At 40.1% G+C, this 14230-nt stretch overlaps 1 protein-coding gene across 1 annotated transcript; it reads left to right on the top strand.

Moving 5' to 3' along the window:
- Positions 1–12278: 12278 nt before the first annotated feature.
- LOC145034151 (Signal recognition particle, SRP9/SRP14 subunit) lies at positions 12279–13648 on the top strand. Its single transcript, XM_078982524.1, has 4 exons — positions 12279–12409; positions 12662–12755; positions 12845–12954; positions 13334–13648. Exons 1-4 carry the CDS (start codon positions 12407–12409, stop codon positions 13499–13501), a joined length of 375 nt encoding a protein of 124 aa, XP_078838650.1. The 5' UTR covers positions 12279–12406; the 3' UTR covers positions 13502–13648.
- The last annotated feature ends 582 nt before the right edge of the window (positions 13649–14230 follow it).

The raw sequence follows: 14230 nt of genomic DNA, 5'->3' as shown, positions 1-14230 counted from the left end.
GGTCAACTTGGTGAGTGGCACTGCAATCTTAGAGAAATCCCTGATAAATCTCCGATAATAACCTGCTAATCCTAAGAAACTCCTGATCTCGGATGGTGACCTCGGCACCTCCCAACCCATCACTGCCTCAACTTTGGCCGGGTTGACCAAAATCCCTTTCTGGTTAACGAGATGCCCTAGAAACTGGACCTCTCGCAACCAGAAATCACACTTGGAGAATTTGGCATAAAGCCTCTCCGATCTCAGAACTCCAAGGATCTCCCTCAAATGCTCGTCATGCTGCTCTCTAGACCTCAAATATACCAAAATTTCGTCGATGAATACGATCACCGATCGATCCAACATCGTCCTGCACACTCGATTCATGAGATCCATGAACACTGCTGGGACATTGGTGAGCCCGAAAGGCATCACCACAAACTCGTAATGCCCATAATGCATCCTGAACGTTGTCTTCTGGATGTCCTCATCTCGCACCCTTACCTGATGATATCCAGACCTCAAATCGATCTTGGAGAACCAAGATGCTCCCTGTAACTGATCGAACAAATCATCGATCCTCGAAAACGGGTAACGGTTCTTGACCGTCAGTTTGTTCAACTCCCGGTAATCAATGCACATCTGGTGTGAACCATCCTTCTTCTTGACAAAAAGAATAGGCGCTCCCCACGGCGAGCTGCTCGGTCGAATAAATCCCTTTCCCAGCAGCTCCTGAAGCTGCAAGGATAACTCTTGCATCTCTGGAGGTGCAAGGCGATAAGGCACCTTGGCGATAGGCGCGGCCCCGGGAACCAAATCGATACTGAACTCTACTTGCCTCACGGGAGGCACACCCGGCAACTCCTCTGGAAATACATCCAGAAACTCACGCACTATCGGAACCTCCTCAATTGACCTCGTCCTCTCTAAATCAACCCGCGTATCCATTACGTACGCCACAAATCCCTTACAGCCCTACTGTAGACACTGCCTCGCTCTAGCGGCCGAACAAAACGCTGAACCAGAACGTGTACCCTCGTCGTACACCGTAAGAACTCCCCCACTTGGGTCTCGTATAGTCACCAGCTGTCGCTCGCAGTCGATAACTGCTCCAAATCTGCTCAACCAATCCATGCCTATGATGACCCAGACGTCCCCCATCGCAATCGGAACCAAATCAATAGGAAACTCTACATCGAAAATCTCGAGTACACATCCTCGAATCACCTCTGTGGCATATATTGCTCTCTCGTTGGCGATGGAAACTCTCAGAGGTCGACTCAACGCCTCTCGACTAATGCTGATGTGCTGACTGAAAGCCAACAATACAAAAGATCGACTCGCACCCGAGTCAAATAACACCAAAGCAGGTACAGGATTCACAAGAAAAGTACCTATGCATATCACAATATAAGCATAAAATCTTAAACATTAAATAATTACATGAAAGAATACATACCAACCACGACATCGGGTGCTGCGCGGACCTCCTCCACGGTCAACTGGAAGGCTCTCCCTCGTGCCTTCGACGCCTCGGCCTTCACTGGCCAAATCTCGGTAGCTCTGATGGTGGCAGGGGCAGATCCCTGAGCTGATCCCCGCAACTGCGGACACTCTGCCTTCCGGTGTCTGGTCTGATTGCAGTGGAAACACACTACAAACCCCTTGGGGCAGTCCTTGGCCATATGCCCCTCCTTGCCACACTTGTAGCAAGATCCAGATCTACAAACTCCATCATGACCCTTGCCGCACTTCCCACAAGTGCGACCCTTCTGTCTCCCTGCTCTGGGATCAGCGGGCTTGGCCCGCTTGGCTTCCAGCTAAGACTGTGCCAGTCGCTGATCCCTCCCCTGAGACTCTGCTTCCTCCCTCGCCTGAGTCTCTAGCTCGATCTCCCTCTTCTGTGCATTTGCCTGAAGCTTGGAAAATGTCCGGTATGAGGAGTTCGCCACGAACTCCCGAATATCCCTCCGCAAAATACTCAAATAACGGCTCATACGTGTCTGCTCAGATGACACATGCTCAGGGCAGAACATCGCCCTCTCATGAAACATCCTGGTGATAACCGTAACGAACTCTGTACCCTGCTTGAGGGTCAAAAACTCCTGTGCCAACCGATCCCGTTCCACTGGAGGAACGTACTCATCATGAAACATGGTGGTGAACCTCTCCCAGGTCACCGCAGCAAGCTCTGCTGGAGAATAGTGTGCTGTCGTGAACTTCCACCAGTCCTTCGCCCCCAGGCAAAGCTGGTTCAGTGCAGATCGAACCCTCAAGTGCTCCGGGCACGAGCATGTGTAGAAACAACCCTCAGTATCAGACACCCATCTCATCGCCGCAATCGGATCCTGCATCCCATCAAACTCTGGTGGTTTCGTGTTGCTGAACTCTCAGAACAGCAACGCATCACCACCTTGCGGCCTCGCAACAACAACAGCTGCGGTGGCCGCTACAACAGCAGCCTCAGAAAGATCAGCATAACGCTCGTCAAAAGTCTCAATCAACATGGTCTTAATAGACCCGAACATCTTTGGTATCTCTGCCCTAATGGCCGCATCTACCTCCTCATGGATGATCTGGCGGATCTCCTCATCACTAGCCCCACTGCTCTCTGGCATAAGACGTGTCCTCACCATGATCTACCTCTGAAATACAACATACGATATATTAGAAATTCACTCGAGTATACTCGCACTTGATAACTCATCCCTCCTTGATCCCTGGCATCCCAAAGATTCTTACTAGGACCGTACACCGACCCGGTGTTTTCAGTAGTACGGGCTCAATACTACTGTCCGCACCGTATCAGTATACACCCCAAGTCCTCCTCTTCGGATCCCAAATCCCAAGTACTCTACTATGCATAATCCACTCTCTAACAGATCTATCATAAGCTCCTCGCTGCTACTTATTCACTCTCAAGCATCTCATAGCAGCTCACCTCTCTCTAGGCTAAGGCATCACAAATCAGGGCACTCTAGTCCTAATAGGAATACCTAACCTACTCTAGCAAGAGAATACATCATATCAATCTCATAAACATATAACATAAGGGTATTTTGGGAAATCACCGTTCGGGCGCTGACTGATCGTACACACGTTTGTGCTCTGTGTTTCTCTAAAAATCTTTTACTTCTTTTAGAAAATTTGGTTCTCTTTTGAAAATATTTTCCAAATCCTCAGTTTGAGTTCAAATACTCCCGAAGGTGTACCCAAATCCCTCAAACCAAGGCTCTGATACCAACTTGTAAGTAACACTGTAAATTTCCAAAATAATATTTCGCATTTATAAAAACATAATTCATTTGTAAATCATAAAAACATCATTTTTTGTAACTCAATGTATAACATATAACAATATCCCAAGATCTCGTATCATAAAAATCCTGTGTGTGTACTGATCAAGCCGGCGCCTTCCCGCGATCCTCACTAGTACCTGAAACACATAACACAAAACACTATAAGCACAAAGCTTAGTGAGTTCCCCAAAATACCTCATATAACACATATTAGCCACTCGAGGCTATAACTCTGTGGGTCCGTGCACCCAAACTCTATGAACCCTCAGGTTCTATATCTGCAAGCATGCACATCATAAATCACATAGAAGAATGCACTACAACAAACAATATATATAAAGCACTGTATCACATAAATCTATTTACCTACTCAAGGTAAAGTATAGTGAGAAGACTCACCTCGCGTATCTCGGTAACTCGTAAATCCCTGAAATCACTAGTGCTCGATCTCCCGAGCTATAGTCCTCCTATAACACAATACATCTCTAATTAACACTTCCTAATTAAGGTTGACTAACTCTATAAAGTAAACACCGATCAACTATGGTCAATGGTCAATGGTCAACCACGACTCGCCGAGTCTGGCGTGGACTCGAAGAGTCCCTACAAGGACCCCATTTCCTCTGAGTCCCTTCCGACTCACCGAGTCACTCACCCAACTCGGTTACTCAACCCCTGGTTCGAAATCTATGAACAACCCGCACCAACTCGTCGAGTCTGCCAATGGACTTGGCGAGTGCATTCCATGCACAACCCCAAACGACCTTCTGAGGTCAGATCTGTTCCACTAACTCATAGATCCAGTCCTTCCAAGCTTATTTATCACGTAAAGTTCATGTCTTAGCGCTCATATCACACCTAATGACTCATAAATGGTGTTTTGACCTCAAACACAAAGATCCCAAACCAAAACCTCTATGGATTCATAAAAATCTTGGACAAAGGGACACTCTGGACCTCCAAGGGTCCAGATCCAGAACCTAACTCACTTATGGGACCAAATGGGCACTAGATCTAGCCACAAAATGGCTCAATACACCCTAAATCAACATGAACATCACCTCAACAGAAAAGGGTTCGAAAATGGTACCTCAAATGTGATGTTCTGGACCTCAAATCTTCAGGAAGTTGTTCCTCTTGCTTCCTCTTGGCTAAAACTTCCTTTTCCCTTGCTAGACAACACCTCCAAGGTTGATAATGGCTCCTTCTCTCACTCCAAACGCTCAAGTGCACTAGGGTTTCGCTCTGGGGGCTGGTGAGCACAAATGACGGCCATAAGGCCCTTTAGATAGGCCCCAAACCCGAGAAATTAGGGTTTCATTAAACAGCGCTGACTCGCCGAGTCCACCATTGCGACTCGTCGAGTCCGGTCATTAATTCGGATGAGAAATCGCGTCTCTACTCGGCGAGTCTACGCACCAACTCGCCGAGTTCTTCCTCAAAACTCAAAATAAAAAGAATAAATATAATACCTGAAATTTCCAGATGTTACAAGGCTGATTAGGGTTTGGTCCAAGTGGCTTAAGGATGAATAAATAGGTCTCAAGTCTAGGTTTTAGGGTTTTGGTCCTCTGTCGTGTATGCCCCGCATACCTACATGTACGCCCTGCGTACTCAATATTCCTTCGCGATCCTTCCTCCATTGTACGCTAAGATTACACTTAGGTTTGTTCAGCATACCAAAGGGAACATTTTGGCCAAATTAAATCATTTCAAGGGGTTAGAACGGTTTACCTGATTTGGAGTGTTACACTTCTCCCCTGGCTAATTGTATAGGTGACCTGTAGAGATAACTTTTGGAGCAATGATTTGTGCAACTATTTTTCAAACTGCGAGGTGATTTTTCCTCACTATACTGTGGGTCGAATGAACCAAGGTTGACCCACTAGGTTTGGACCCTCCAGTCCTATCTCAGTAAGGCATAAAATAATATATAACATAAATCACAAAGACAAAATGCATAATATCACATAACTCAGTATAAACACATAGGACCCTCCGACCAATAACTCAAATAAGACTCTCCGATCGCACAATATTACCACTTAGGTAAGTATAGTGAAAAGACTCACCTCGTAAGTAAGCAGGTAGGTCGTGTACTTAACGATCGGACTAGACTCCGCCTATATATCTTAATCCTCTCTAAGTAACACTTTACAATAGAAACTCTAAAATGTTGGGTTACCCCTTTCTAACTCTCGGAAAGGGTGAAAGACCATTTTACCCCCATGGACTCCATAATCCATGTCTTGACCAAACTCTAAAAGTCAACACTCGAGTCAACAGTCCATGGTGACCCAACTCGTTGAGTGCATCTATGCAACTCGTTGAGTTCCTTCGTGTCTCTGAAGTATCGGGAAAATCTAGCTCAACATGTCGAGTTGACTCACCAACTCGCCGAGTTGTAACGCGTCCAGACTATCAGGGAAAACCCTAGCCAACTCGTCGAGTCCCTTCAGTCTATTCTCTCATTCTGACGCTTTTAAGCATAACTAAGGCCTCATACTCTAGAAATAGCCTTCTAAGGCTGAAGTATAACGTAAAGCTACAAGCTTTACATCCATTCATGGCATCTAGGGCTCAAAATGCCAAAACAAGCTCTATAGAGGGTTAAATGCATGAAAGTTGGCCAATAGCTTGATAAATCTTGAATCTTTAGGCCCAAGGTGTGACATCCCCAAAATCACGGCCAGAAAAGACTGGTTTGTTTATGCTTTGTTTAAAAAAAATCAGAGTTACATTTTAAATGAAAGTGTTGCGGAATTTGTCCCAAAACAAAAATATGATAAAGATTTATCAAAATCATTTCCATAGAAATGTATTTCATTAAAAGACTTGGGATATCATGTTCGTACAGATCAAAAGCATAAACAGTGCAATATAAGCCTTACTACATTATTTCATATCTACAGGCCTATATCCGTAATCCCTCGTCCAAAACATCACACCTATGCTCATGCGCCACTACATGTAATACATAAAACTGAGTGGGTCAGGCTTGGGAGCCTGGTGAGCACATACGGTTTTCAACCCACAATAAATAAGTTTATTAATTTCATCGATCAACAATAACCCGATTACCCGTTCCCATTATCCTCACTTTACGTCCCTAAACACCTATCATAAGGAACCTAGCCTAAGGATCATCATCAGGATGGATACTACTGCTAAGGGGATTCCTCAGCAATAAATGTTCTAAAGGCAACCATGTGGGTGATGGAGTACACCGGTGAATACATCGTTCACAAACACCTACAGGTTGCGAGCCTGCTAGTGTTCCACTGGACTGTCTAGAAGAGTCCGTGGTCGTCATCCATACTCCGCTAGATGACATAATCAACAACATCAACATCGAGGCCTCTCATCATTTTATCACACATCACCTATTACATCTACCCATGTTTTACCCCAACATTTTCGTAGATATAAAATACATATACAGTTTAAATCATTGAAAACATGTATAACAACGTTCATCTAGCATAGATAGCAAGTATTCAGATAATGCACACATAGCACGTAATTTATATAAAATACTTCATATTTATGTGTAAGTTGAAAGTAACTATGCACTCACCTGAAAAGGTGGTGATTCCGAACTCAGACAGCGCTTTGCTTCTTAAAAAGAATTTTCTTCGACGAAATCTAGTATTATTACCACTAGAGTTTATTTTATTATTCGTCGAGACTAATTAATAGTCTAGCTATTATTATTATTATATAAGCGTCAAAAAATACTTATATAACCCATAATAATAGCCCAAGTATTTATTATAAGTTCCTAATAACGTTACTATAATGAAATAAAAGCTATATTAAAAATAGCGTAGGCATAGCTCACTTACAGCGGGTTTTATAGAAAATCAAGATTTGCTTGGAGCAGCATTTCCGAGTTGAAAAGCTCTTCTTCTCGGAGCCTTCGAGTACTCCGGGGCTTCCGCCTCGTGCTAGGGAGGTTCCCTAGGCTTTTCAGGGGATTTTGGGGCTAGAGAGAGGTTCTAGAGAGAGAGAGAGAAAGTAAAGAGAAGAACGAAAGGGAAAGGTGTGAAGAAAATGAGGGTAGGAGAGGTGGTATTTATAGGGTGAAATGTGGCTGAACTTGGTGCCACATGTCACCATCTGGTGGCAAGCCTTGGGGAGAAAGCAATGGCCAAGATTGTGCCACATCACCCATTTTCGCACAGCACACTTGCGACTTCTAAAATCCGTAACTTTCACATACGACCTCTGTTTTTGACGTTCTTTATATCCACGCGTAGGTAATAATAAGATCTACAACTTTCATTTTGACTTCGTCGGCTAATTCTCGACCAATCTTAAATTTAACAGTACAAGGAGATTATATTGTTAAACGTCTGCGTAAAATTCATAACTTCTACATACGGACTTTGTTTTTGTCTGTCTTTTTACCGTTTATTTCCTATTAATGAGATCTTCAACTCTCATTTACGTTGCGTAAGCCAAAAACCGCTCGAACTAAAATTCGAGTTTCGGGTCGTGCACTGCTAAGCCGAATCTTAGAAAAATCATAACTTCCTCATACGAAGTCAGATTTGGGCGTTCTTTTTATGGATGTTCTCGGTTTAGCATATACTACAACTTTGGTTTAGATCACTAATGCTAAAAATACCTTCATCGTAAATTCACTATTTACGTCTCCCGGTGTCGTGTCGGTTTTGCCGTAAAACTTCGACGGGCTATAACTTCTTCGTTATAACTCGGATTTTGGCGTTCTTTATATCCTCGGAATCCTTGTTTCGACCACTACAACTTTATGTAGAGATATCGGGCTTATCTCACACTTTAATTTTGATGCTTATTTTTATTCTTTATTAAATATATATTTATAATAAAGTAATAAGCACACAAATACACATAATTCACATAGAATTAGAATATTTCATCTTTATTACATCAAAAAGAGTTACAATAGTTGACCTAGACTATTACATCATCTAAAAATGCTTAGCCCCGAAACCCGGGCATTACACAAGGGACCTCATATTGTCCAGATCTGAAGTCTCAATTCCATGGCAACCTCAAACAACTTAAGGACCTAAAGAAAACATGGAAATGGCCATAAACTCCTAGAGTTTTCTGTACAATCCTTCATTTCTGCCTCCCTTATCATCTTGACACACTGAGAGAAACCCAAATTGATCTATATTCATCTGAGAGAGAGAGAGAGAGAAAGGCTAAGATTGGATGTTCTAGTGCATTTTTGGAGGGAGATTAAAGAGCAAAAGGGCTTGGAACGAGAAGACTCCCATGGATCCGGTGTAATTCATTGAATATAGCACAAAAAATGACAAAATTATAGTCTAAACTCATGTACAAACTCTAAATTACATGTTGGAAAAAACCGCATAACAATCCTACTTAAAACGAATGAGATATCATTGTTTAAAGTTTTGCACAGAAAACAAAAGTTCAAAATAAAAGTTGAAAAGTTGAAATATTTCAGCATTGATATCCCAAATTTGAAGGATTGTAATTTATTGAATTTAACACTAAATGATGTTAAAATTATAGTCTAAACTAATGTACAAACTCTAAATTACATGTTTGAAAAAACTGCATGTCAATCCGACATAAAACGAATTATATATGTTTGTTTAAATATTTTCACAGAATACAAAAGTTTAAAATAATAGCTAAAAACTGAAATATTTCAGATTTGATATCTCAACTTTGAATGAATGTAATTAGTTGAATATAACACCAAAAACAACAAATTATAGACTAAAATCGTGTACAAACTTTAAATTACATGTTGGAATATTTTGATATCTCAACTTTGAAATAATGTAATTCATTGAATATAACACCACAAGCAACAAAATTATAGTCTAAAATTGTGTACAAACTCTAAATTATACGTTGGAAAAAACTTCATGCCAATTCGACTAAAAACGAATGATTTATGCTTGTTTTAAGATTTTCACAGAATCATGTCCAAAACCGGTTTTTACCAGAAACCAACCGGTAAAAAAAACTATACCGATTTTGATCAATTCCTAGAACCTAAAACCGACCCGGAGGTCCAAAAAGGGTCCAAGTCCAGATCTGGTCCATATGTCCAAATGTTCACCCCTACTCGCAAGTGTGTTCATCATTTGTGTTGATGAGTGTTCCTTAACACCGCTTCAATTTCATTTAAAGAAATAGTAATGTATGGCAAACCCATAATAACACCATGAAATCACACAAAATGCTAAAACCTAGTACTAGATATGAAACATCCTAGAAATATGGTCCAAAAGTTTCATTTTTAATTTATTAAGAAAACCGTAAGTCATCAAACATCATATAAAAATCATAAGTTGTGTATCTCAAAATATCATAACATCTATCAAAACATATCAGAGTATAAACATCCCAGTCTAACAAATGGTGTGTGCACTGCAATCATCCTGAGCTCTTCCCCTTGCTACCAGAAGTACTTGAAACTAAAACCGAAAACTATAAGCACAAAGCTTAGTGAGTCTCCCCAAACTACCACATACCATACACATAATCACATAGTAACATAAATTGGGCCTTGCCCGCTACATTGGGCCCCGCCCGACATCGGACGAATCCAACATTGGGCCCCGCGTGGCATCAGAATGAAGTCTGGTATACATATAACATATCAACAAACATAAACACATAACATAAACATATAAACATTCCTCGGGATTTTCCCGGCATTGGACCGAAGCCCGAAACATATAATGCATAACATATAAGCTAAACATTCCCCGGGCTTGCCCAGGCATCGGATTGAAGCCCGAAACATATAACACATAACATATAAGCTAAACATTCATCAGGCTTGCCTCGACATTGGACCGAAGCTCGATACACATAAATAAGTACATGAAAGAATCACGAAGATATCAATCATACAAACATTCATCGGGCTTGCCCCAGCATCGGACCGAATTCCGAAGCATATAACCTACATCGGGCTAACCCCGACATCAGACCCAAGTCCGACATACGCTAACATACATAAACGGGCCGAAATTGGTGCATTCAATGCGTTCCTACTAGAGGAAAGCTCACCTTAAATGTCGAGTGAAGTAGCTGAACGTCTCTGCTCCTTCAACCGGATCTACTCATACCCTACACAAAACAACCCCTTAGATACCATTCCTTATATCAAGACCCCTTCACGGGTCAACCATGGTCAAATTAAGTCAATGCCCAAGTCAAAGTCAACACTCAGTCAAAGTCAAAGTTAACATTCCGAGTTGACTCAACTCGTTGAGTCACCCCCTGACTCCCCGAGTTCCCTTGCTACTCTTAGTCGTGATAACACGAGCCAACTCGTCGAGTCCCTTCACAGACTCGTCGAGTTCTACCTTGTACATAATCGGGACAAATCTACTCAACTCGTCGAGTCCCTCTCTCGACTCGCCGAGTTCCTCAGTCTGTTTGAGCCATCTTACTAGATTAAGCCCCAACTCTTCATATCTAAGCTTCATACTTATCATATACCATGAAAATGTATTTTTAAGAGTAAATTTTCAAACTTTTCCCGTTAGTACCTTTACTTCATGGTTTTAGCTCAAACCCTAACTCTTTAGGACCTAGATCTTGGTCCACAAGCCATCCATACACCAAACTAAAGCTTACAAACAGAGATCTACACCATAAACACTACATGGACATGTAAAGCTTCCACTTTTCACTCCATGCATGGCCTTTTGGAGCTTAAAATGCCAAAATGACATCATATGGCTTGCATGGGGCTTCAATGGCCATAAACTTTGCACCTTTATGCCATGAAAGCCCACCATGAGTCCAGATCTGAAGGTATACTCACTTGGGACATCCATATCCCAAAGATCAAACTTCTTGGACCAAAAACCCAATAAAGTGAAAATAAGGAGATCTAAGAAGCTACTAAGCAAGTTTGAGACTTGATTACCAGAAAATGATGAGAATGAAAGGAAGTCTCTGGATCTACTAGCTTCTCCTTGAATCCTATAGCTTCTTCTTATTCCACAAGCTTCAAAACACACAAAGCTTCACTCACAAATGGCTCACAAGCTCACAAATGCATTGGGGTTTCTGAATCTACGGTTTGAGACTTGGAGGATGGAAATGAGGCCAGCAAGTGGGGATTAGGATGCTTAAATAAAGTGCAAAACCCTACTCGTCGAGTCGAGGCTCTCAACTCGTCGAGTAGGTGACTTAAAATCCCACATCAATTCTGGTTCCTACTCGACGAGTTTGGGGCTCCCAACTCGTCAAGTTGCTCTACAAAAGTGAATAAATTATAATTAAATGCGTACCAGGAACCAGGCGTTACAAAATATATTTTTGAAACAATTATGTTTTTTAAGTATATTAAAATATGATTACTTATTACTTGCAAATAAAAGCTGATGATACGCAATCACAAAAAGATAGGTCGATCTTCTTTCGTTTTTCGTGTTGAAATGAATAAAATACTAAGAAAATAAGGAGATTGAACTTTCAAATGTGGGGATCTTTTTTCTTAAACTCGTTATTCGTAAAGTACATTTCGCAGACCACATGTTAATCTTGTTAAACCCAAAAAATAAAGGTTTAGATCGGATATTACGACTTAGGATATTGTTATTTTTGTGAATAACTTGATATTAAAACAATAATTATTCTAATTTCATCAATTAAAACCATGAAAAAACACATGATTCTTAAAAAAATCTAATAAGAGAAACAAAAATAAAAAAATACTAAAGGAGTATTTGGCTTAGCTTATTATCTTATTTGTGATAGAAATAAACAATAAACAATAAATAAATGAGAGATGCTTATTAAAATTAGCTTATTTTGTTTATTCATAACACAATAAAATGATTTTTAAGGATTTTATCAAAACACTTAAATTTAACTTATTATAATTAATTTATTTAGCTTATTCCTAACACAATAAACTGATTTTTAATGATTTTATCAGTTCACTTAACTTAGTTTATTGTTTTGAAAATTTTTTATTTTTTTATTTTTTTTAATCAAACACTCCTAATAAGAGAAACCCTGATGAGCAACTTCCATTCCCTATTTTACAGCCCTAGTCATCGACGTTGACGACGTCATCCCCCGCTCTTCCTCTTCATCGATTCAATTCCGACGAACCTCCGGCATTCATTATGGTAACTGATTCAAACTCTTATCATCCTTCTCTTAATTGTATTTAATAATTGGCGAGGTTCATCAACGTTAATTCTTGAGTTGTTGCCAACTATAGAGTGCCAAGCATTGTTCTCATCTTAGTTTACTCGCAAGATCTGAATGTAACTTCTGAATTCAAAGTAATTCTAACGGGATTATGTGCGATTTAATCGCAACAGTTTTTGTATCTCGAGTATGCCTGAATTGCGTGCTATTTTTTTTAATGATTATAGGTACGCTTACAGCTTGATCCATTTCTGAATGAGCTAACTACCATGTTTGAGCATACTACAGAGAAAGGATCTGTGTGGGTTACTCTCAAACACTGTAAGTTTGTTCCTCCTTTTCTTTCTCTGATTCTGAATTTGTTTCCAATTGAAGATATTGATTGTGAATTTGTTTAAACTATGCCTCAGCTTCTGACAAGTCTAAGGTGCAGAAGAACAAGATGATAACTGCTGGTAAAGAACTTGAATACAAATGTCTTGTTAGAGCAACTGATGGCAAGAAGAACATTTCCACATTGGTAACTAATTCATACTGAAGTTGTTATTCCTTTTCGGAACTCTTTCATTGTTCAATTCCTTTTAGCAAACTGAATGGATCACTTAGAAAACTTTGTATATGCCCTTTTCAATCTGTCAATGTTGGGTATGGGGTATAATGAAAAGGGAGAACTTGCTGATAAATCTAAATAGGTTATAGGACTTTTGAGTATTCTGTTCCTGAGTATAATGAACTTGCACCATAGTATAAATGCCACTTTGTCAACAATTGTTGATTATTAGTTCTTTTTTAAATGCTACTTTTAGAAGACTAAATCTTTAGAAACCAATATCAATGAATTCTAGGATTCCCCTATGACATGATATGAATACAGATTGGTTTTTGTTTGCTAATAACAGGTTGGAGCAAAGGAACATCAACGGTTTCAAGCATATTATGCTACTATTTTGAAGGCTCGCATGACATCTTTGAAAAAGAGAGAGAAGAAGGACAAGAAAAAGGCTGCAGATGCTGATAAGAAGCAACAAGTCTCAAAGAAACCTAAAACTACTACAACCAACCCTTGAGATCTCTTGTTGATGATTTCTTTTGTTCTTTTCCCCAAAAGACAGTGTTATATTTTGCCAATCACTCGTGTCTTTCCTTTCAAGAATCATAGATACAATTGAGTATATTGTTACAAGTTGGTTTTTAATGGATAGGTATTATATCAACTGCAGAATGACATGAATTGATAATGAGCTATGCATTGCCTTTAACTCTTGCTTCCCTTGGAAGGTAACTTATCTTTTTGTCTTTCTTCATATTATCGGTTTTCTGTCTTAGGGGCTGTTTGATAGAACTGAACCATTAATGATTCCAACCTCTTAATGGTTAAGAGAAAGTGGGATTTCTTAACTGTTTAGAGGCTGTATCAAACCTGTTGAATGTTGATCAGTTTAGTTTAGAGGTCATGGGTGGATTCAGATGTTACTAAACAACCACTTACATACAAACTTAGGTGCCATGGGAATTGTGCATTTAACTATGCAAGTAGGATTATGGAAGTGTTAGAACCCATAATTTACATAAGTTTACGGGGGTAAGAAGGAGATTAGATTATTAGATGTAGAGAGAGTATGCTTCCATAGGGGGAAGTGTTAGAACCCAAATTTAATAACAATAATATTAATATGAAAGACTTAAGAAATAGGTTCCTTAAGAAAAAATATCAAGCATATATCTACGCCTCAATAAACAATAGAAAGACTTAAAAATTAGGCTTTTTATATATTTTTTGTATTTTTTTTATTAGA

Source organism: Lactuca saligna, chromosome 3 (genome assembly GCF_052625555.1).
Source record: "Lactuca saligna cultivar CGN05327 chromosome 3, ASM5262555v1, whole genome shotgun sequence".
In the NCBI taxonomy this organism is placed as follows: Eukaryota; Viridiplantae; Streptophyta; class Magnoliopsida; order Asterales; family Asteraceae; genus Lactuca; species Lactuca saligna.
Note: the sequence above shows the minus strand (reverse complement) of the source record. Positions and strands in the feature narration are given on the sequence as shown.